This window comes from Drosophila subpulchrella, chromosome X (genome assembly GCF_014743375.2).
Source record: "Drosophila subpulchrella strain 33 F10 #4 breed RU33 chromosome X, RU_Dsub_v1.1 Primary Assembly, whole genome shotgun sequence".
Lineage (NCBI taxonomy): Eukaryota > Metazoa > Arthropoda > Insecta > Diptera > Drosophilidae > Drosophila > Drosophila subpulchrella.
In genome coordinates this window covers 15,642,424-15,667,632 of record NC_050613.1, presented here as the reverse complement: position 1 = coordinate 15,667,632, position 25,209 = coordinate 15,642,424, and the positions used below count along the sequence as shown (strand labels likewise).

At 37.3% G+C, this 25,209-nt stretch overlaps 1 protein-coding gene across 3 annotated transcripts in view; it reads right to left on the bottom strand.

Moving 5' to 3' along the window:
• LOC119556381 (inactive dipeptidyl peptidase 10) overlaps positions 1-25,209 on the bottom strand; it is a 115,749-nt gene that overhangs the window by 7,743 nt on the left and 82,797 nt on the right. For 2 of the 3 annotated variants that reach the window (XM_037868555.1, XM_037868554.1), the window contains 3 exons: positions 438-651; positions 283-377; positions 87-172 (listed from right to left, as the gene is read on the bottom strand). In XM_037868555.1, the coding sequence (XP_037724483.1) occupies positions 87-172; positions 283-377; positions 438-651 (395 nt within the window). Of the gene's footprint in view, positions 1-86; positions 173-282; positions 378-437; positions 652-8,868; positions 9,010-25,209 lie in introns of those variants that run through there. The other variant, XM_037868553.1, reaches the window with a different exon arrangement.

Genomic DNA, 25,209 nt, shown 5'->3' with positions numbered 1-25,209 from the left:
ATTGACTATTTTTTGATTTGAATATTAAATCAGGTGGCTTATATTTATAAAATTTGTAGCTATTGAGAAAGTACTAGTTTACCCACCTGGAGCCCTCGGCATTGGAGTCCGACTGGAGGAGCACGTATTTCTGGTCAGGAGCCACTAGAAACGATTCTGCATTCAATTGGCGCTGGAGAATCAATTCAATCAATATTATTATTGGTATTATATGTGTATTATAATAATAATATAATAATACGACTATTATTATATCATTTACCTATCTTAGAATAAACTTACAAATGTTGAATTGGTCATAAGAATGCGTGTGGTGAGATCGGCCATATTGAGAATGGAAAGGCCGCCCGTGGGATCTCGATAGATGAGATCACGACCTGCAGGAGAAGTACCTTGAGTTAATGGAATATACATATACAGTGGACCGTAGGCCTCACCATTGCTCCAGGTGCCGTTGAAGGGCTTCCACTGGAGACTCCTGCCCAGGATATCGCTGGGCAGCATCCGGCGCCCCCGGATCCTCAGGCCCTCGTCCTCCGGCGACAGCAGGAAGATCGAGAATATGATCAGGCTGAAGACGGCGGCGATGACCAGCAGGGCGATGAAGATGCCGCGCCAGTTGCGGCGCTCCGGAGAAATGGCCACCAGTTCCTGCCAAGTTTCAAAATGCAGTCACAATTTAATGTTGATTTTAAAGGTATATGTGGGTAATTTAATTTATTAATGATAAATGGCCGCCAGATCTTGTAAAATATTTAAATGCAATCTCTATTCAACATTAAATGCATAGATATGTGTAAGTAATTTAATGTATTGTTCAAGGCCAAGCTCCATAGTTCAATAATTTAAATGTAGTATACATTTTTTTCTCAATAAGGTATAAGGGCTGTTATTAAGTAATTATATAATATATTGTTATATTAAATAATTATATATATCAGTAAGTAAAGGATGATTTTTATTTTGTATAGATTTTTTCAGATATTTGTATTCCCAATTTACCTCTTTGCATAGCTTTTATCATAGTTTTTATTATTCTGAGAAACTCGTTCAACTGTATAAATAGGCAGTGCGCTAGTTATTCTGTCCATATCAATAAGGTATACATAATACCATTACACAAATATTTGGTTAGCCAACTCCTGCTTTTCACTCTCTTTTCCTATTTCATCTTTCACATTTACACATTTTCCCATTTCCCAACTTTTAGTTGGTTAATTGCATTAGACTACGCCTTTTTTTCGGAGTCCCATCGTTTTAATTAAACTAATGGTCTGACATTGAGAGTTTCTGAAGAAGTGAACATGGGGGAATTATTTGGAGGGTTTGTCAAGGGAAGCGTTAGGACATCGATTTAAGCTGGAATAATTATACAGATGGTGATATTGTCAATTATTTTAACACAATTATTTTTAACTAATGATTTATTGAACGAATTTCTTAATAACTTGGTTGGTATTCCCTAAAAATAGGGGTATAAGTCATGTGATTACCTATTTTCATATGAATATTTTCCCTTGATTCGGAATTTTCCAAAAATATGTTTTTGCTTTGTTATATATTTAAGTGCATACCTATTTTTATGTTTTTAAATTATTTTATTTCCTGGATTCGGTGTTTGGTATTTCCTAAAAATATGTTGTATCCAACCAACATGTACCTATTTTATGTATTTTTAAATTAATATTCTTTCTTGATTCTTGTAAGGCAAGTGACCTTGCTAAAGTGCCAAACAATTTAAATGCGCTTTGCCCCCGCTTGTCCTACCCACATAATCCCCTGCCCCCACTCAACTTCCACTTAGCCAGGACTCGGATTTCTTATCGAAGGACTTCAGAGCTGTGCATTTGGTATGGTCTTATGGGTATTGTTCTGGTTTTGACCGTTCGTTTTCCCTCTCGCATTTTGCAAATTCGATTCCGGCCGTAGTCCCCGAAGTGGTTTGCGCTCGCAATCAATGGGATTGCATGTGCTGAAATTGAATTAAAAATGGATATGCACTTGGCTGTGGAAATGTGGAGATGTGGAGATGGAAAACGGCAAATGAAAGCACTAAATGGGGTTTCCCGTCGTGTGAGGGCGAAAGTGTTAATTGAAATTAGTTGCCTGGGCTGCAAAACAAAAAATTCGTTTGGCCATGGAGGGAAACTTTGCCCGAAACCAGATATCGCTGCACTTTTATAGCCGCATTCACGTTCATTTTATTTTTGGGTTGCGGGATGATAAATCCACTTTATGTCTTGCAGAGTGCCGTCAGACTTGTTTTCCATTGACGAGCCATCAAAAAGTTTTGGACCTCTGTGTGATTCCCTCATAGTTGTCCCTCTTTTATGTGAGGTCATTAAATCACTCAGCATTAACTCGATTTTCGAACTTTCTGAACTTTATGACTGACGTAATGACATTTATCTTGGAGTGAGTAAATAATAGGGGTCATAACTTATACGGAATTCAATTAACTTCAATAACATGAAAGTTTTTTGTTACATTTTTCATTTCTTTGTCCATTATTGTTAATTAATTATTTATTTTCTTTTACTGATTACAAAGCCTGTTTGATGACAGTTATTAGTTATTTAATTACATTTAAATAAAATCTGCCGTCACAAAAACAACATAAATCGCATTTCCCATGACCTATTTAAAAAAACATTAATTAACTGTTAAACACAGAACCGCACCATAATTAATTTGATTACTTATCCGCCAGCAAATATTGGGCATATTTCATTAATTCTCTTAATAAAATTAATCAAGCTTTTACGCAAACATCAAGCCAATTCGCAAACACAGGGGCTGCCAAGGGCTAAAGTTGAGTTTTTATGTGAACAAATTTTTCCGAAAGCAAGAGAAGTTTAAACGTGGCAAAAACTGGCAATTGAATTGTGGAAAACATGATGCGGAATAGAAAATGACAGGGAAGGCCACTGAGGAAAGTCTATTCACAAAACGAGACGACGTCAATTTATGGCCACAAAAAAGGGGCAATAAGGGGCGACAATGGCAAATTGTCTGGCATTTGATGGCGGCCAATTATCCTTCGTCCTGCGGCCTCCTTTATTGCCTCTGCCATGTGGCCGGGCCGTTGATGTTCCTTCATTAGCTATTAATGCGAGCCTGGCCATAAAAAGGTGTGACAATTGTCGGTGTCAACAATAGGAGTGGGCCGAAAGTGGAGTGGACCTGTGAATGGCACTCGACTGGCGGGATACCTTGCGACGATGGCTATAAATGTATTCTAAGAACGTAAGCCACACTCTTTATCTTTGGAATGTTTAAAGCAAGCATAATATGCCGTAAATACTTGATATCCAAGGTAGATACATTTCTTTGTGTAGTTTTTTCATGTGGTCCTTCGAGCCGGATACATTTCTTTGAAAATCTCGTTTATGAGGTACATTGTAATGCCATATCATTTAAATGAAGTCATGTGGTCCTTCGATCCGGATAGATTTATTTAATTTGATTATTGACTTATACAATCATTCATATTCATACTATTCAAATAGCTTTTTTTTGTCTACTTGGTCCTTCGAGCCGGATGCGAGCATTAAAAGAACTCCTTTTTCAGCTACATTTGAATACCATCCTCAAGTCTGGTTACAAAATACAACCTGACATACAATTAACACCATGTTTTCCGGCCTTTTCTTTGGCTGTGCCAATATACCCGAAGGCCGGGTTCACGGGGCGTATACGTGACTAAGAGTGCGCATAATTTATGTGCAACTTTGTTGTTGGTCGAGTAGTTGTTCCTGGCCACGGTTGTCGTCACATCGGCCCTTTGTTGTTGGGCCTTGGGCAGGACGCCAAATGCAGGCGCTTTGTGAGTGCGTTCACAGCTCATTAAATGCCCATTGGGAGAAAGTGCAGGGACAGGCCCGCCCCATCCGCCGTTTTATCGATTCAGGAGCAGCATTTGCATTCGTATCCCAGATTCCGGTTTCACTCTGCGGCTTCGCATACTTTCCCGTAATTTTCTCTGATTACATCTCGAGTTGTCTATCGATTGTTCGTTGCACGCCCAGCGAATGCACAGAGGAAAATAAATAACTATGTAAAATAATTTATGAAATTCAATTAAAAATGTGTTTTCTAAAACCTAATTTCTTTCACTCGAACCACACTCGAATGGCTTATAAGAATTCCATTTTGTAGAAACATTTGTTGCTTTTCAAATGTTAATAAGAATATTTTTTAAAATGATTTAAAACTTTAAACGTTTTGAAACAAATATATTGCAATTTTGTGTTACCCTGTGCAAAATGTTTAAAAATATCTCATGGATATTAAATGTCTCATCAACGAAAGCCAATTTTAACTCAAAAATCAATAACTGCCCTTTAAACTATTTTAATGGGGGCTTTTACTATCGGGTTCCCAATTGCTGAAAAGTATTTCAGCCTTTGTGCTAGGGAAAAAAGGATAACCTTCTTGCCGTTTTCAATGGGGTTTGTTTGTTATTTTTTTGCTCCATTAAACTGCAACCAAAGCCGACAGCTGACAAAGCCATGTTCTGATGGGTTGGGCTGGTCTGGGCTAGGATGCATCTTTTATGGACTGCCACTCCAGAGAAGATGCCACTGACAAGTGCATATGCTTGGGGAGGAAACATTGTTATTGTTGATTCTACCTCCACGCTGGTGTTTGTGCCCGTGCTTGTGTTTGCCTTTGCGGTCGGACCACAAAGGTTTGTTTTCCACGTATCCGTATCCGTTTCCCGGCTGCCCATGATTGCATTTTCCGCTTTGGCTCTTTAGTTGATAACTCACTTGCAGGATTACTCTTTTCTAAATAAAAACTCGGCATTCTGCTTTAAACATTTCATTTCCCCATGGCAAATAATTGCCTAACAGACAGGAGGTTCCATCGACAACAGAAGCCGTGATGAAAAAATATGATGAAGTGGATAAAGAAATAAAAGCCAATCCAACGAGCGAGGGAAAAAACTTTAAGGGACGGAAAAAATAAAGAGAGGTAAAGTAATTATACAAAAATGGCGAAAAAAATAAAAACGAAGTGCGCAACTTGAATGAGTGATACAGTAAATGAAAATAAAACTTAAGGATGCGGGTATTATCCCTTATAAGTGTTTTATTTAAATAAATAAAGGGAAAAGACAAACCAAATAATAATTTGTATATGTTAAATATCCCATATATTTTAAATAATATATTTTTAATGGTATTTTAATTCAAATATATGGACCACACAAATCACACTCAAACACTACCTCTACCAAACCCAATCTACAACCTGCCCTTTTTGCAACGACAGTCAATCATTGGAATACCTGCTGTCCACTTGTAACTCCCTTGGGAACCAAAGAAGAAGTATATTTATAAACATCAACCCAACAGAGTTCCTTTTAAATCCCACACCATCAAACATTTTAAATATTCTACAGTTCCTTAAGGTCACCAATCTATCCCACCATATATGGTTTAACCTTAATAAGATTACCTCAACTAGACATAAATTAAAAAAATAACAAATAAATTGTGAAACCTGAGCTGAAGGCTTTTGCTGCTCTTAATTTCAATTGATTGCTAGTTCTTTATAAATAAATATTTTCAAAACATTATTCCATAAGATTTAGAAAATGGTTTAGTGCAACTGTTTTGGGTCTTTTCAGTGTTGCATAAAAGCGGTTTATGTCCTCGTTCAAAAATTCATGTGTGAGACAATGTTGCGGTTTTGCCAGCTGCATTTTATGGCCCCACCATAAACATTTTCCACTGAACCCACGAAAACCCAGCCAAAGAGCCGGAATTTGAGTATGCTGCAATTCGGGTGGATTTAATTATCCGACTGTCCGTTCGTAAAGGGCTTAATTGGATTTCCGGAGGCTTGCCGAAAAACAATGACGGATTTGTGGCTGGCTCTGGTTTAAGTCACCGGCTGCTGCCCGACGATAAGATTCATGGCCACTTGACAAGAGGACGAAATTATAAACCCTTTCGCCGCACAATGGACACTCAACAGGATGTCATAATAGGTGGCCCCAAAAAGTGTGCCACAACTCATTTTCACGCCTTTTAGCCAGATTTTCTGCCTTAATTTTCGCTCGCCTGAGTAATTAAAGCCTATTTATTTGCATTTTTGGTTAGCAATTATTCAACAGTCTTTCGCTTAATCTATTTCAAGCAGGCCTGAAGTACTTATCTACTTGCTTACTTCAAAATGCATTCTCTTCCTGCTTCTAAAGGCTTCGATGTTCGCACTCAATCTTAATATTAATCGACTTTTAAGCCGGACAGGCAAAAACAACGTATTCGAGGCCTTGGGCAGGCGTGTTGATCCATACTTTTCGGCTGTCAGCGCTCAACTAACTGACGGCTTTTAATTAGAAATTGCACAGAAAAAATGTTATAGCCCCCGGGCTGGGGAAGAGGAAGAAGAATAGGCGCAAATATTACGCAAACCAGTGGATATAGAAAACGCGGTGGGGAACTGGGAAGCAATCCAAAATGGGTCCCGTGAGGACCGCCGGAAAAAATCATTTGCAACATTGAAGGCAAAGGCGGAGAATGTCGGAATGCTACACCAAAAAAATATATGCGGATCAATATAAGAAATATATTTTAATAATTAATTTACTCCTTTAAAGACCACTTAAAAATCTAATTTAAATAAAATGGCATAAAAAGGTAAATTTCTTCTAAAAACCGAAAATCTTATATATTGTATTAAATTAACTCTTTCAATAGTTTTACAAAAAGAATTATAAAACAAGAAAGGAAGCTAGCTTTGACAAGCCGATGTTTTTATACCCTAGGCAGCTATATGATAAAGTGGTCCTATATTTTTAAATTTTATTCTGAAATTTCTAAATATTAAAAGAATGATATTCGTAAGACTTGAAGTTAACGTGTCAAAACACACCGAAGTTATAATCTTTTGTACATTAAGAAATTAATTTTTGTATCATTCTTATGGGAGCTATAGGATATAATAATTAACTATTAAAATAAGACCTTTGGAAAGGTTTTATACCTAAAGCTTTTAAATTATTACGAAAACTTACGATCAATGAGTGATTTAAGTTAAAATAGGAATGTTATATTTTTTCCCTGTACATTAGGAGAGATATAGAAAGGGGGTGAATTAGAAGTAAGGAGTGTTAGAGGAAGGTACACAAAGTTTTTACTGCCCAACCATACATACACACACACACACGGAGCGAAAACTTATGTCATTATGATGGACTTTGGGTCGTTTGGCCCATTTATATGGTGACCACTGGCACCCATCACCCATCACCCATTCGTGGCCCACATTTCCCTCATGCGTGGCTCATGGCTGACAATTATTAATGAAAGGGTAAAAACTCTACCCATCCGAAGCCCGGACTTTATGCTTATTGCCACTTTTGCCCGGCATGCTAAATTTACTGTCTACTTTTATTTATTGATCCAAGTTTGCACCACCGCTGGCTTTCACTTTGGCCATCGCCAACGCCTTATCGTGGCCACAAATTGCAGCAAAACTTCACGGACACCGGAGAAAGTTGGAAAAGTCCTTTGGGTTGTCGAGGAAAAACATGTGTCTGTTTAAGGATCGAAGTTGGGGAAGGCGTGGTTATTTATTTGTTCCAAGTATTTATCTCAAGTAACCCATCAATTATCCATTTAAATCTTTTCAATACCCAAAAAGCCGAAGGGTTTTATTCAAATTTTCACAATCCAGTCACAGTTTGCAAATGAGGATAATTAAAAGGGAATTGGGGGAAAGTACGCCTTAGCCCGCTGAGCCCCTTAACCCTCTATGCAACCCGTAATCAGCTTTGGAGAAACTTTTCCCCCATTTGTCGCCAGCCTCAAAAAAAAGTTAGTCAGCTTAAAACGAGTTTGACAACTGAGGAAAGGGAGAGAAAGTGAATCAGTGAAGAAATTAAATTTGGGCAGCTCGAATCCGAGGCGAACTGCTCAATTATTTGCTCAGCGCTATAAATGTTATTTGTATTTTATTTTATTAATTTATGTCCGCTACTTCCGGCTGAAAAAAAAGTAAGAAAGGAAAAGAAAATTGGTAATAAAGGGCAGGAAAATGACGTTACGGACCACTTATTTGAAGGGAAAACGGTGAAAAACCAGGAGGCGGCTGCTTTTGATGGCATTGCCGCAGGACTCTCGATAAGGCAAATCGAGCTTGTGTTTTATTTATGGCCAGACCCGAAATAATGAAATGCCAATCGAATGCCAGGCTGGCCCACTCTTAGGCTCGAGTGTATAATTTGAAAATTTATAAACTGTGAAATCTGAAGGCGGTCTCATGGCCATTCTTGTTTTATTTATGAATTCTGAAATTCTGCAACACAAAAAGGGATCAAGGGCCAAGGACTCCGCGTCTGAAAGCAATTAAATGAGCCTAGGAAAAGAAAGCCACTTAATCCCTTCCATTCGTGTCTAGGTCCTCGACATTTTCCACATTTTGCCTCTCGAAGACAGAGACAAAAGCAAAGGCATTTGCATACTTAATTAACTTGGCTAGAATATTCCAGGACCCTGAAAAGTGTTTGGTGTCAAATGTAGCCCAAAAATGATATGGCAGATATGTGGCAACAAATTGCTTTTGGCCTTGTGATGTACTGATCTAAAATATAACTAACATTTGAATTTACTTGAGCAAGAATATCTCATTGCACAAACACACATAAAGGGCCATATTAAAAATCAATACCTATCTAATATCGCTTATAACTATTAAAATGCCTCCTTTGAGTGATTAAGCAATAAATTTGACGCAATTAATCTAATAATTTCCCAAGAAATATGTTATTTTCCCACACAGCAAATGTATGCAAATTAGCTGGAATTTCAGGGGGGGGGGGTTTTCTTTGTGGCTTGTAATACACCCATTTCTCACCTCATCCTTGGGCACCAGAGTCACCTTTTTGATGGTCGGCGCACTGTTGTTAACAACGACCGTTTCCCGTTTTAGCGATGGTCGTTTTAGGGCCGAGTGCGGCTTTTGTATCTCCACCATGATGATGAAGCTGCAGCCGATTATTATCATAAGATTGTTAGGAACCCGTCGACAAATGGAATGGGAATGAAATGGGATGACTATGACGATGAGATGGCTATTAGTCGGATGGTGGTGCCAGCTCTTAGACATAAAAGCCACCGACTTTTGGCCTTGAATTTGGTCAGACTGAGGGCTTCTTCAGCTGCTGCTGTTGCTTTCGGCTCATTAATCAAATAAAAAATGGCCATTTTAGCATGCATTAGGGGTACACAGGAGGAAATTATAAATACAACATAAGGAGTAGTTATAATTGGAACAAAGTATTTGTATAGGATACAAATATAGGATATATGTATATTTTATACTTATTTTCATTTTATTAATTTTTAAATTTTTATATTAGTGATTCTGGTATACAAAGTATTACTATATGTGGAGTAAAAAACAACTAATAAACAGGCAAATTTATAATAAATATTCCAGAATTTTAAAAAAATATTTATTTGTTAATTTAAGATTTATATTTCCACTTAAAAATTATTTTTTCTATTTCCTATATCAGTAACTGTGGTATAAAAAGTAGTTCTATGTGTGGAGTAAAATAGAAAAAAGCATAGGATACATATTTTATAATTGTATAACTATGTTTATTTGTTAATTCTAGATTTATGTTTATATTTTCACCTATAAATAATTTTTGTATTCCCTATAGATGACTAAAAAATAATAAAATAAATAATTATGTACTTTTTGACACCTTTTCCGGTGAACATGATTTTTTATTTCGATAATCTTAAATGATTTTCTCCAGTGCTGGCTTGTCGGATTTCCCTACCCTGACTTTTGGACACACATACGCCATGTTGAACGCTGGGCATTATCTAAATTAGAGATGTGCGTCGTTAAGATTTTCCCGCCCATCTTAGCCAAAGATTTACCCGCCTAATGCCGTTCTGTGTGTGCGTGTCTCTGGTTGTGTGTCTTTTAATGAGCTGTTTATGCAATCATCAGGCCCAAAACCTTGGCGGCATTTTTGGGCAATAAATTTTGGCGCCCTTTTCGACACCTCCTCCCCCTGGCCCCAAAGAAATTTGCATAATCGCGAAGATGTCAAGCGACTTAACCTTAACGCGTCCGCATAATGCGACCGACGTCATGATTATAATGTACTATAATGTGCTATCCCGTAACTTTAAACTGTTGATTCAATTTGCCGGCAGTGTTTGGTGCCAGATAAACGACTTAGTCACAGAATGCCAAAAAAGAATTGAATTACCCAATGGGTGGAAACGGTTGGGGAGCACATGTGAGGAGGCGAGGGGAACTTTTGCCGAAAGTATTAGCATAAAACTGGGAAAACTTCAACAGCGCCAGATGTTCCAAAAGATGGGGTGTTGGAAAACTTGAAGAACCAGGCAAAAAACTTGGCCCACATTGGCAATTTGCATATTGTTTGGCAATGAAAAGGCGGTCAAGTGAGCAGGAGCCTATGCAAATGTTTGGACCGACGTACAACGCTGCGTATGATTGATGTGGCTGTTCACTCGGCTTCTCCTTCGATTTCTTCGCCTTTTTCGGGGCAATCAATTTGGTTTCTGTGGCTCTCAATTTAAAACCCTTTCCTGTTCTGGCCTTGAACAATCTTGTTGAATTTTCGCCAGATTACTTTTCGCCCTGACTGGTGAGGCAGGAAGAGGAAACTATTTGGCCAACTGGAGGGTGGTGCCGCATTCTTAGTGAGCAAGGAAAGTTTTCGCTTGCAGAATAAGGAAATATAATTTTGGCAAGTTTTCTTCAGCGGAAATTTGGCCAGGACGGGAAGTTGCTACTTCCTATAGAGTATTCAGATATTTCTTAATTATTTCCACTAGCTCTGTTTGGATTTAATTACATTTATAATTTAAATGAACAAACGAAATCTAAAGAAAAGGTATATTGGTAATCATAAAATGTTGAGTATATGTAAAGTACTTGAGCTGGCCTAGGCATTCAGATAATGTCCTTAAAAACTCTGATATGCAGGACTTGGTAGAGATGTTTTCCTCGTTTCAAAGTGCTTTGCGAAATTGAGATAATAGCCTGAACCTCATATTATCCCCCAGCTCATCCGTCTGTCCTATCAGTGGCCAATCTGTGGTGCTCGGCACCAACCAAAGCACTGGCATATATCAATGCCAGGCACACACACCACCACCGCACTACAGACAGGTTCTGAAGCTGTGTGCAAACAGAGAACATGGCCAAAAGGCGAACTGCCAGTGGGCCAAGATGGGATGGGGAAAAAAAAATGGAAGACGGCAAAGCCAGCAAAATATACAGCTCTCGGCTCTAGGTTGGGCAAACTTTTTGTCTTCTGCGGCCCAAGATGGAGATGGGACGCATAAACAGGGCAGCCATATAGGCTGTATTGGGGGTAGTACATACATATGCAGGGTATGCGTTATAAACAGCTGCTGCAGCCTGACGATATGAGCACGGACATTGACACACTTTGCCAGTTTGTCAGCTGTTTGTTTGCATTCTGCTCGCCATTCAGCAGGAAATTAAAAATGTCCACATGGATTTATGTGGCTGGCACGCACACAAGCTTAGGTACACCGCGAAAAATCAGGAAGATTGGATAGCTAATTATTATTTTTTGTTTCCATTTAGGCTTCAAGGTAATTCGAATTGCTGTCGAACACCCAATAAATAGGTAATTGAATTATGATAGCCTTTACATATTTTAACTTATATCATGGAAATTATTATTATTATTTAATTAAAAAACAATCGGACACACAAATGATATAATTTCATGGGAACTGAACCTAGACATTCAGTTTATATGGTTTTTGTAATCTGATTTTAACTACAGGACAAGGGTATATAAACTATGGGTTGCCAATGCTAGTTTTTCTTCTTGGTCTACATAGTTTTTTTTAAATAATAAAAACATTTCTTAATATTTTAACATGCTTATCAGGAGGCTTTAAAAATGCATATGTGAAAATATTTAAATCTTACTCTTAATTACATGGACCATTTAAGGAGTACCAAAATAAAAATGCGTTTTAGGGTCTGTGTATTGGCCTTAAAACGTATTACGTACTGATCCCTATGATCAAATATTTATTTTTTAATGGGTGGTAAATTTAAATTAACCATTAAAACATTGACATATAGATTTTTTCTATTGCTTATACTAGATTATTGTGTTGGCAAGGTTATTTTCTTATGACACTTTTAAAGGATATGTGGAGATCATTGCGCAACGTCAAGATCCTTTAAAAAATGTATTTAAATACATTTATTGCATATAAACGGGTAAAAAAGGATATATGATTATGGATTTCACTAATGATTTAGTCAACCCAGTTAGTTCAAATTACAAAACAGAAAAATCGGTACTTTAGGAAATATCTTTAAATTATGTATAACAAATAACATTTTGTGGAGAATCAAGAACATTTTTGTAATAATAGAATCAAAAATACCAATTCCATTCAATTTAATACTTTAATTAATTATTGTGATAAATCAAATATTTTGTTCCAGTGGACTTTTTAATGGTTATTCATTTGTTGTTCTTCGTTCGTTCTCCTCCTTTGTCGATTGTTTTGCTTTCATTGAGCAAGTTAAACAGAGGAGATAGTTCGAAGAAGGGGGTTAAATGGCGTAACACACACATGCAAGGCACACACACACACAAAAATAGTAAGGCCAACAGCAACAACAGCAGCTGTTCAATCTAATTTTTGTTATTTTCTTTTTTTTATCAACTTTCCCCACTCTTTTTCCCCACCTTTAATGGATGATTTCTTGTCACAATATATTCTCTGTTTTTTCTTTGCGGTCGTGTTCTTTGGGTTGATTACATTTTCGTCGGCTACACTGTGCGAAATAATGGCCACAATAATGACGAGGCGAGCGAGAGTCGAGGTGCGGGCGAGACAGAGAGAGAGAGACGAACGCGAGAGAGCGAACGCTTCCGTGCGGAAGTCAAACGACGACTGAAAGTGAAAATGAAACTGAATGCCAAAAACTCAATGGCGGAGCGAAACAAACGGTAAATTCCGTCCGCCATTTCTCTGCTGCGTCTGCGTGTGTGTGACCTGTGCGTTTGTGTGTGTGTGAGTTGATGGAGTTCGCTTGCACTAGTGTGCGTCAATGGGGCCGGGCCTTTGTTGTTATTGTTTACGTTTCTAGCAACGCACACCGACGCACTCACACACACACTGCTGCGTGTTTTGAGCGCCAAAAGATATTGCCCCCAAAATCAGCTGATCGAAGGGAAAAAGCTTCTATTGTCCTGGCTAAGCTTTTCCAGAAAAAGTCCATGGGTTTTTTAAAAAGAAGCTTAGGTTTTGAACTTCAGTGTTTTTTAAACCATTTTTTTTTTATCTAATCAAAAGATTTGTCTTAAGATAATATATTTAATATTTATATAATATTTTTATATAATAATATAATTTTTTTAGTTATTACTTTCATTTAATATAGAATTCTAGAACTAGAATTCATTTAGTATTATAGAAAGCTTTCCGTCTTTAACTGGGGAAAATGTATAGAGCTTTCTACGTTTAAGAAAGTTTAGCAAAGTATATATTTTCAGTTTTTTTTTTAAAGAAAATATTTGTGCTATAAAAATTAAATACCCTTATTTTCATTTTTTTAACTTTTAATATTTTGAAATTTTCAACTAAAACTAATTTAATACACTTCAACTTTATTTTTTTTTATACAAAAATATTACAGCTTTTTTTAAAATATGAAAATAGCTTTTAGTAAGCTCGAAGAAACATTAAAAGCTCAGGCAACAAAAAGCTGAGTCCTTAAAAAGCCATGCTTGCAGAATTCTTAAAAGCTTTAAAAAGTCACCTCATTTTTTATAGATCTTAGATTCTTTCCAAAGCTATTTAAGTCTTTTGATGATAAAGTTTTCGCCCCAACAAAGCTTTCGTAATCCTTTTTTCGGCCCTTTCTAAACTTTTCACAAAGCGCCGACTTTAAGTCACAAAATCCACGCTCGAGCTTTTAACAGTTTCTGGGGCTATGCTCCTTTTTTAAAATATTATCCCAAATAAGTTTTGACCGCAGAGAAATTAAAGCGGAATTTGGATGTCCTTACCGCCCAAGTGGAAAATTGGAGGCGGGTGCTTGGTGGTTTGTGTGGCTGGAAATGCTTACGCAGCGCCTGCTGGCTTGAGTACTTTTCAATTCGCCGCATATGTCAAATGCAGGACTCGAAAGCCGCACAGAAACCGCAAGGACAAACCGCTGACTGGGGGATATGAGTATGAATGGGGGGCGCTTAGGTGGAGGCAGGGAGCCCAGCCAGTCGGGCATGATGCAAAGCCATCCTGAACACATAAACCAATCCAATTCGGGCTCACCTCAATCGCCTGTCAGTCCCAAGAACTCGATTAACATTTATTTTCCTTTTTTGCACGAGCATTTATTTTCTTTGCCTTTTTCTTCTTTGCCCTGTCGCATTGGCGTGGAAATGTTGCAAAATTAATGCGATATCCAATGCGATTACAGATGTGACAACAACATGGTGAAAGAACAGAACAGAAAGAACACCGGGTGTACGACTAGAAATAGGAGCTACAACAAGTGTTACAACCACTTGAAGTTGGTTTGGCTCAAAGTTGATTTACAATAATCACCAGCGACAAGCGAAATGGCAACCAATAACAGATGTAACGGCCAGAGCTGTTGGCCATAAACAGCAGCTGCCGAACAGGGTGCTCTTTAATAGATCTTTAATCTATAATCTTTCTAGTCAGTGCAGATATCCTCAGGAGTTTATATAAAGAAACAGGTATATATGCTTTGATAATATTCAATTCAAAATACCTATACTTTCACTAAAAATCGAAGTATTGAAAATCTATTACATCATAGTTATAAGCTTTCGGTCTTATAATTATAAGTTTAAGATACACTAAATTATTTAAATTTTGTAAGACTTTCAGCAGCAACCCAAAGTCAAAAAGCCACCCTTTGTATCTTTGGATGGCAGGTGTTGCTGGGTCTATATGTAACACACAAAGGCCGAGGTGGAAACGGAAACCAGACACAAAAATGGAGGCGTTGAAGTGAGAGATATAAAGATTCCGTTGACCAACTCTCAAGAGCATATTTATATTTATCGATGGCAACACGCACACAGCCGCAGCCTATGCATATATGAATGAGGATATGTACAGCTGAGTTCAAAATATTAATAGTGAAACCATATATTTAAAGGAATATTTTAGGATGAATATAAAACATATCAAGATAAATTTAATTTTTAAAGGATTGAGATTGGGACTCTAAAAATTATATAAATAATTGCGGAATCTATAATAAAAACTTGTTTGAATTACAGCTGATTTCAAAATATGAATAGTGAAACCATATATTTAAAGGAATATTTTAGGATGAATATAAAACATATCAAAACAAATTTAATTCTTAAAGGATAAAGATTGCGGCTCTTAAGATTATATAAATAATTGCGGAATCTATAATGAGAACTTGTTTGAATAGCATTATTTGCAAATACTATATTAAAATAATATATAACATTTTTTTATTTATTAAAGCTTGCCAATGCTACTATTATTTTGAAGTCGGCTGCATATTGAAGCGGATATATGGGGTGTTGATTAAAAGACGCCTTGAAGGGCCTGCAGCTGGGATTGGGGTTTATTAAAAATGTATGCCGTGAAAATGGCGTTCTCATACTGTGGAAAATTCCCCGAATGTTTACACGCTTTTCCCCAGTCACTGCTGTGTGTGTGTGTGTTGGTGTAGACTCGTAAACAGGAAACGGAAATCAGCATGCAGGCGCACGCAGCAACAACGAGGGGGAAAATCACCATCAGCAGTTGGATTATTGTTTTTCACAGGCACTCACATTGCTGCGGTTGCTTGTGGTAAACATGTTTAATAACCGCACGACCACAGGGCCGCATTTTTGGCCCCAAACTCATAGACCAAAATGGCAAAACTGGCCAAATCAACACTAACTAGTCGGCTGGAATTGGGTGGTTTTGTGGGGCATTGTTTTCCACTTTCCAAAGGGGCATGGAAATGCTCGATGGCCATGCAAATATTGTTATGCAAATGCAGATGAAGTGCGATCGTGTATATGCCTATAAATGCTATGGTGAAATATATGCGCATGTTTATGGAACAACAGCCATCAAGGCAAAATCTCTGAAGTGACCAAGAGAGCCATTGATGGCTTATAATAACTCCATGACCTTTTCAAATTCAATTTAAGGTCAAAAATCAAAGGCAAGCAATACCAATATTATACACATTATGGATAAGCGACTAACAATCGATTTTATTTTGGTAGGCGTCATTTGTAATTACTAATTGTATTACCATAAATATTTTTTAGTGTATAGCCTAAAGTAAACAACGGATTGAATACCTATATTTTAAGAAATTTACTATGCAGTCGCTTAAATTAAACAAAACCGAAATCGAATTTGTCTTGTTTGTTTCCATGAAGAAAATTACAATTTTAATTCTGTCATCCCCTTTTCTGCATAAATCTATGGTTTAATAAAAAAACAAAAAGGTTTTCGCGCAACTTTCTACATTTTTGTATTTTTATCATAAAGCTTTTCTGTTGACGTCAATATTTCCCTACTAAAAAAAAATGATTGCTTGGCCATTTATGAAATATAATATTTATTTTGACAGTTTTAATGGTTAAAATAAACGCATAAAAAGAAGACATATTTATTTAGCAGTTAAATGGGAATTTTTAAAATGCACAAAATGGCAACCGTTTTTTCCCTAATCGTTATGCGCTTGGTTTCGGTGTCGCTTTTGGCCATAATCGAATGCAGTTGGCCATCAAAGAGGAATTCAATTTATATAGAAAACTGAATTTTTTCAGAGCGTTGGAGAATGTCTAAAGTTTGTTGCAACTAAAATGAAATTAATGCCACATTGCTATGCGCATAGGAAATGCGGCCAAAGGAGGCAATAAAATAGGGACAACAAAAACAGGGCTTAAAGGAGCAGAGGAGAGAGGGAGAGAGACGGACAGACGACAAGAGAAAGAGACAGGTAGCCAAGTTAATTTATGTTCGAGTCCTGGCCGTCTTATGCCTTATGTTAAGCCCCAACTTTGAAGAGAGTGTTTTCTAAATATCATGTAAATACAAGTGATACAAAAAAAAAATACCCTCACACACACACACTCTCGTGTGGCCCTGTGTCTGTGTGGGTGAGCAAAAAAGTTTTGCCACCTGCGTTTTTTCATTTACATGAGTAAGTTTCCACATTAAGCACAGGGAAAATGAAAAGAAAAACCAGGCCTCCCCCTATTTTCCACTCCCTCTCGCCATTTTCCTCGCAAAGTTAAAGTTGAACTCAGCAAACAATTTTTAAACTGCAGCAAAAATGAAAATTTAAATCGCCTTTCTGCGCAAATCCATTTTTATTTTTGTTTAATCAGCGTTAATTGTGTGTTAAATTTGTAATCGAATATTTGACAATAATTAAATGAAATGCCCAGCACGCACTTTCATACATGTGTTTATACATAATTAAATGAAAGTCAGATGCAAATAGAATTTTTATTTGCCTTGATATAAAATATTAAATGGAATATCTGCATTCTTTATTTTTTGCCAATTTCATGTGGAGTGAAATCAGATGGAATTTCTTGATGACTTAACTTGGTCTGTCGGAAGCAAAAAAAAAAAGGGCCAGGGAGATTTTGTGAATTGTCCCTGACTTCGAAGCAGTACACTTTAATAAAAACATTCATTTAGGGTATATCCTGAATTTAATTTGTAATAACTAAATGCATATACTAACAAATTTTAGGGTAATATCATACTTTGTTTTTAACCAATGCTTCCCAGTTTATTGTATTTTTTAAAAGCCAATGTAAGATATATCTTCACCATATATTTTATTAAACATGATCATTCCAAACTGGCTTTAAAAAAATGTATAAATAAATGTCAGAAGCAATTAAAACATTAAACATTAAAACAGAAACATTTAAAAGTTAACAAAATATGTATTGTAAAATATAAAAAATCCCAAGATCCCATATTGAAACTTAACACCTTTTTAAAATATTAGTCATTAGGTATATAAGTTTAACTGACGTTGCAATCACTTTAAAGGTTGGTATATCAGCTAAGTAAAACTTTGAAATCTCACAACTAATATGCCTCCTAAAAATTTTTTAAAATCGAACAATTAGATTTATAAATTTTGATTTTTAAAGTTGAAATTTCTGAAATAAAGTCTGCTACCCATACATTTATTTCCAAGTGCAGTTACCGGTAACCAGAAAGTTAAGCTTATTACTTCTGCCCGCTTGGCGAATGTGAAACCAAAGTTAAATAAATAAGCGGCAGTTGATTAGGCAGCTCCAAGGGAATGGGGGCGTGGCAGGGGGATTCCCCACCTGGCTGAGCTGCTGAGCTCAGCATGCGTGAGATGCCTGCGGCAGAATTCCAGGTGAAGAGGCAATGCCACGCCCACCTGCCCACCTGCCCCGCCCACCAACCTGCCCACCAATTCTGCCCCCTGGCGAACGCCTTATTAACTTAACACAAATGCTGGTAACTGGATGACAGGATGTGGAAATGGGGATTTGGGGGGCGATGGAGGCGTACTTTCTGCTTGTGGCACCTGTAACATCTTGCGAGTCGCAGCTGGCTGCGCACTTGAATAATAAGCATGTATTTATCGGCCTAGACAGTTCTCAGATCTCTGCTCCTTTCGCTCGGATAAGATACTCATTTGGCCCAGCTTCCTTTAGAATTTCCATGGTATATTGGACTGGGGGCATAAACAGAAAATATTTCGAAGCATCAAGAAGCATCCCTTTTTGCTTAAAATTTATAAACAATACAATTTTCTCTAATGAATAAAAATATCTGGGGAAATCGTAAGACTTCAAACTCATACAAAATGTATGCTATATAAAACACACTTAAAATTGCGCATACGCCGCGTGTGCCAAACAAAATAATGCTAAACGTTGTGTTAATAAATTGTGCCAAAACTATTTATAAGCACTTAACTTGTTGGCCAGCCCGCAAGCATTACTCTCAATTCACTTTGCCTCAACTCAGTGTGCAACAAAATGTGTTAACATCGCGTATGCGTAATGAACTTTGCAACTTTGCGTTTAGTAAGCACTAAAGGCAATTTCTAAACAATTTATGTAACTTTTGAATAATTGTTTAATGCTTTTTACTAAAAAAAGCAGATTTCCATTAAAGCAGATGTATTAACTTCAGCTTAGGGGTATTAAAGGGCCATAAATTAACGTTAATACAACTGTCATAACCTTTAATAAGTATCATTGGGTCGAAGTGCCTTTGTGTTTATTTCGAACCGAAGTCTGCCATTGAAGGGACTTTAATCTATAATTTATTATAATTTTTATTGTTATTATTGTTTTTGTTGCTGTTGTGGCCCAGGCAGTTTAACGGGAATTTAATTTGCCATCCAACAACGAATTTTCCGATGGAATCGTTAGCGCGTAGCTTGTTTGTTTTCCTCCCGAAAAATCTCTTTTCTTTTTTCTCCCACTGAGCAACAACAGAGAACTGTGAAAAGTTTTCGCAGATTGTCGAGTGCCACTAATTGTCTATAAACGAGGGCGTATTATATGGTATATACGTACCACCGGTACCATATTGACCCACATATACGATGCTCTGGGGACTTAAATGCCACATGGCGCCATTTGAATGGGGTTTTAAATGTTTGCCGACTTTGTGGCCATAAAAACGGGGAGTGGAACGCGGGCATTAGTGTTTGCTTGTGCGGCCATTATGCAGACGATCCAAATGCGCTGCACAATTTAATTGAGTTTTCACAGCTTCATTTTTGGTTGATTTTGGTCTAAAGTCCTTACATTTGGCATATTGCTGCGAAATTTCCCCGGGGAACAGCTGCTATCCATCATTGTCTGGCATTGATTCAGAATCTGTTGCCTTCACTCGGCGAAGAAAGCCGCTTTGATAAATTGCCTTGCCTTGGAATTGGTCAAAAACAGGAGAAGGAATTGAAAAGATTTCAAAAGGCATGGGTTTATTAAAGGAACGGGTGCCTTTTCTGAGCCCCTTAAAAATTACTCTCATGAATTTATCAGCGTATTTGGCTTTAGTGCTTGGAAAGCCTTTAAAAAAAATGTTAACTTAATTTTTCGAAATTTTCCCTGGCCTTAAAACTTTCTTTGAATGTAGCTACTATACAAGCAAGCTGTAAGTATTGTATTCAAAGTGCAGATAAAGTAATCCCACTCGCAGATCGCATCCCATGTATTTTCCCCTTATCCCGCTTGGTAAACTTTTAAAGTTTCGTCCTGCAGAGGAACTCAAATTGAAATGCTATTGAAAGTTTTTCCGGGTTTCCCGGCGACAGTTACACACATGCACACATGCACAATTCAATTAGAGTCCTCAGTACTTTCATCAGCTGTTCCACTCGTCCCCAGCTCATCCCTTCTGGGCACTTGCTATTTGCCTTCATTTGGCTGATGAGGGGGTGGTGTTTGAGCCAGCTGGGGCGTGAAATTGTACCAAGGCAACTTTTGGGCCAACTTTGGCTGCGGATGTCCCTCTCATGCTTACCTGCAAAGAAAAAACAAAACGAAGAGGGGCGTTAAACATACAGTCATACACATATGGGTGGAGAGAAAGTGGCGGGGAAAGTCGGGCTAAGCCAAAGCAAGTCCAGTTAAAGTTTGGCCATAACACAAAAGGCCAAATTAAAAGCCAAATGACTCGGGCAGCCATAAAACACACCACACAAAAGGGCCTAGAAGAAGGTGAAAGGACCCAGATTATATAAGTCAACATTGATTTGTATTAGCAAGAATTCAGTGGGGACTTATCAAGTTTATTTTAAATTACCCAGAGATTTATAGGCTCCAAATGAAATCTTGATAAATATGTGTTTATTGCTTTATATAATTGGAATTTTTTGGAACTGGCCTGTATAATCACTTAACTCTATTCTGAAACTTATTTAGTTTTAGTTTTTTATAGCTCCCTTAGAAATGATCAATAAAATATTTTACAAAAATGTAAAATACTATAACTTTGGTGGTCTTTGACATATTACTCTTGGGAATTTCATTTTTTGAATATTTCAGGATTTCGAATAAATTTAAAAAAATACGTGATGATTGGATAATTAATGTCAGAATAATACAAAGACCGTTTTATTTTCTTTTCGGTCAACATATACAGTAGTAAATTAAAAATGGAACATTATCTTAAAATTTCTGTTACTAGTTTTTAGTTTTCTAAAAATCGGGAAGCTCTGTACATACAATGCTCCCACAAGAACGGAAGGGTATTGAAACTTCGGCAGGTCCAAGTAAGTTTCCTTCCTATATATTCTTTGTATATATTTATTTATATATTATATTCTTTTATTCTGGAATGTTATTTGGATTGGCAAAAATCTTTGCAATAATTTTTATTACTTATCAAGTTCAAAGTCCTAATTATAATGGTAACACATCTTTGAAAATTACGCAAAAGGGTTTCAAAACAAAAGTTTCTAAGCAGAAGCCTATGTTTATGTTGGCAAATAATTTTCTCCCCATTTCAAGCCAACCCTTTCAAGTTTCTTAATATGCCTATAAGTAAAAACTTGAACAAACTTTTTGTTTTGGTTTTCAACTTAAATTACCTAAGCCGAAGGCCCAAATATCAAGTGGCTGCTGTTTCAACTGGCGGCGAAGTGCGGATTCGGGGTCAGGAGGTCGGGATGATACGGCTGCCCTGCCGAGTGAATCCCAAAAGGCACTTAGGCCACATGATGAGCTGGCTGACAGGTCAGAGAACCGGAGAACTGGAGAACCGGGGAACCCGAGAAACGGAGGGCCAGGGCTCGAGTGAATGGCGTTGATGGGGCACGACCTTGCATTGGTCATGGTGCCCTCGTCTGTCGTGTCACTCAGCCCATCAGTCCGCCACCCACTCAGCCATCACCCACCCAGTATCACCGCGAATCACCCCTCTACCCATCTACCCATCCACCCACATTCATCCTTCGCCTTCGTCGTCTTCCATGTCCTGTTGACAGTTGCACTAATTACAAAATGCTGTTGTTTGTTCGCCTGCCATTGTCTGTGGCATACTTTTAGGCAATTTGCATATTTCGTTAAGCATGCAGAAGCAGCAGGACTCTCCGTTTGCAGCGGCAGATGTCCTGCTGCGACCAGCCTCTCAGTTGAACTCCTTTGGCACGCCTTCACTTTGCGTTCAGCAGCTGGGTAAATATTTTCGTGCGACACTCTCTAATTGATAATGAAAGCCTAGGCTTCCTTTATACTAATTGACACCATGATTAATTGCCAGGGAATCGAAGTTTGTTCTGCGGCTGCATTTCATTAGGGAAATAAAAGCAAAAAGCAATATAAACAAGGCCACAGATCTCAGTTGAGGTTTGAGATCAGCTTTAAATGTCATTTTGGGTGTCTAAAAGTATGCAGTAAATAAATCATTATAGACTTTCTGAATCAACTTGATGTATTTAAAGTTTAAAATATATTGTTGCATACTTTTAGACAGCCAAATTACATTTTAAGACCATAGTGATTTGTGTCTGGGGTGTCTATAAGTATGCAGTAAATAAATTATTTTAATCTTTCTGAATCAACTTGATATATTCAATGTTTCAAATATATTGTTGCATACTTTTAGACAGCCAAAATTACATTTTAAAACCGTAGTGATTTGTGTGGCATATGGAAGATATATTTTTGCATGTACTCATCGCTTTTAACAAGTGATTTTGCAATTTGCCTTAACATGTTATATGCTCCAGAAAGTCTCTGAAATGTCATTCACATGTAACCTGCATTAAAGCCAGTTCCGGTTTTTAAGCCATTTCCCCCTGATTTTCAATTAAACACAGACTGGATGAGCAAGAACTTACAGACATTTCCCCCCAAGCATCCTTCTCTTTTTTTCTGTGCCCTATATTTCATTCTCATTCTGAATGCACTTTTTCTGGGTTTTATTTGTGGAAACGTGACCTCACACACATTCGTATGTTCTGTCGTTTGCATCTAAATTATGGCAATTGAGTGTGGGCCACATAAATCATATCCAGCTTGCACTTGTTTTATATCCTTTGATTGGCATCGTAAGGGGTATATTCACTATGAATTCTGCTTATTTCAATTTTATGCATACAATTAAATTAAAATATATATTTTTCACGTCTGCAGCCTTTTTATCTTGAATAAAATACATATTAATAAAGGCATTTTTATTTTTATGTCTGATTTTATAGAGCACTTAAGTGTTCATACTACAACTACATTATGTGACTGATTTTCCCCCATAAAAATAAATTATCTTAGCCAAAGTTAAGCTTAGGCTTAGGCAACTCTAGTGATTTTGGGCCATATGCTGATAAAAAAATAGACAAGTAAAGATTTTACGCCTTACAAGGTTTCTAAAGGTAAATTTATGGGATGGTTTAATGGGAAAATTTGTAACAGGTGGAAAATAAAATATCACATATTTGCAAGCATTCCCCATACAAGCTTTAATATAAAAACATAAAAATACCCTCATTATGATATATAGGTAATAAAAAAATATAAGTTGCCATACAAAAAAATATCTGAACATATTTATGAAGGGATCGTAAAAAAACTAGTGTGAAATATGGCACGCATGGAGCGTTTCGGCTTGATTTTGAATGATTTAAGACAAGTGCTCTTTTGATGTGTTGTCATTCCGTTTTGGCCATCAATTTGGCCGTGTGGCATCGGGCCAAAAGTGAGCTTAACATGCACGATATCGCACGGATACGGATCCTCAATGTGACCACGCCACAAGGTCGGCGCGTGTGTTTCGATTAATTTTTAATGAGAAACCATTTATGCGGCGTCCGTTTGTGCCGCTTGTGTCGCGCTTAATTAGTTGCAACTTCAATGGGATATTAATGGGCGGCGCAATTCGGCAGAGTGCAACAGCGGCGGACTCATTATGGTGGACAGCCCGAATTCGGGTTCATAATCGTTATGCCAGCCCCGTTTAATTAAACTTTCCAGCCCTTGAGGCTCCAAATTGTGGCCTTGCTCGACTTAATTGCTAACACGCACACACACACACACAAACTTATGCATATACATATATATATATATATTTGGAATAGCGACAGGACTTTGTTCTAGCCCCAAAAAGTATGCAATAAAAATTAATGAACGGGAAAATTTTTATTGACTCGCCTTTGGCAATGCATAAATGAATAATGCCCCTGGGGAAACACATAATAAGCGCCGCTTGTAACGCGTATATTTGCCTGTGTGTGTTGGTATATTTTTCGGGGCCGAGACGGGTTGGTTCTGGCCACGCCCCCCTAGTAAAAACTAGGCAAACAACGTCATTGTTCGCGCAGCTGGGGCGCCTGAATAATCTCGGTTTGTTTGCCAAAAGAATTTCGCCCGCTCTGATTTGTGGCCACTAAAAGCTTCTCTGACATCAGTCGAAGGACATGTCGGGCCAGGACACTCAGGACATGCCATCGCTGGCCAAATAAATGAATGGACACACGTGTGCGGTCCGCGGAGGAAGCAGAAGTTACCCACGTAGTGGGGGTGGCACAGTGGGACAAGAAAGACTTGGTAAACTAATAATTAAACAAAATCGCATCAAACGTTTTCTAAAATGTTCTCATTTTGTCAACTTCAGCCAAATATTGAAGGTTCCTGGCTATATTTAGATATTTTTCTTGCTGTGTTTCGGGACTTAATTAGTTCGGAAACTGTGGTCGATGAAAATCTATATATTTTTCCGCTTAACTAACGATCTCTTCAAAAAGTGGTAAAAGGATCATGTTTTATTTTATGCTGCTTAGCATAACAGAAATAAATGCAAAGATCCTCAGACAACAAATTTACCAGAAAAACACCTTTTTAGTCTTGCTTTGATCGTGGGAGGATTTCAATTTTGCGGTTTTATATGGAAGTCACTGAAGACTGCACTCCACAGTGATAAAAGTTTACTAATAAATCAAAAAATAATCCAACTTCCAAACTTACTTATAACGAAGTCCTTTGGAATGAAATCATGGTGATTTGAAAAAAATTGTTGCATAGTTTCAGACACATTTATAATTTTTTTTTTTAAATACTGTCAGATTTTAAATAAAGATATATGGAAAGGTATTCTTAGAAATATATTTTCCATTATAAAAGTGGAATAAGCCAACCTATAAAATTATCAATTTGTTCCACAA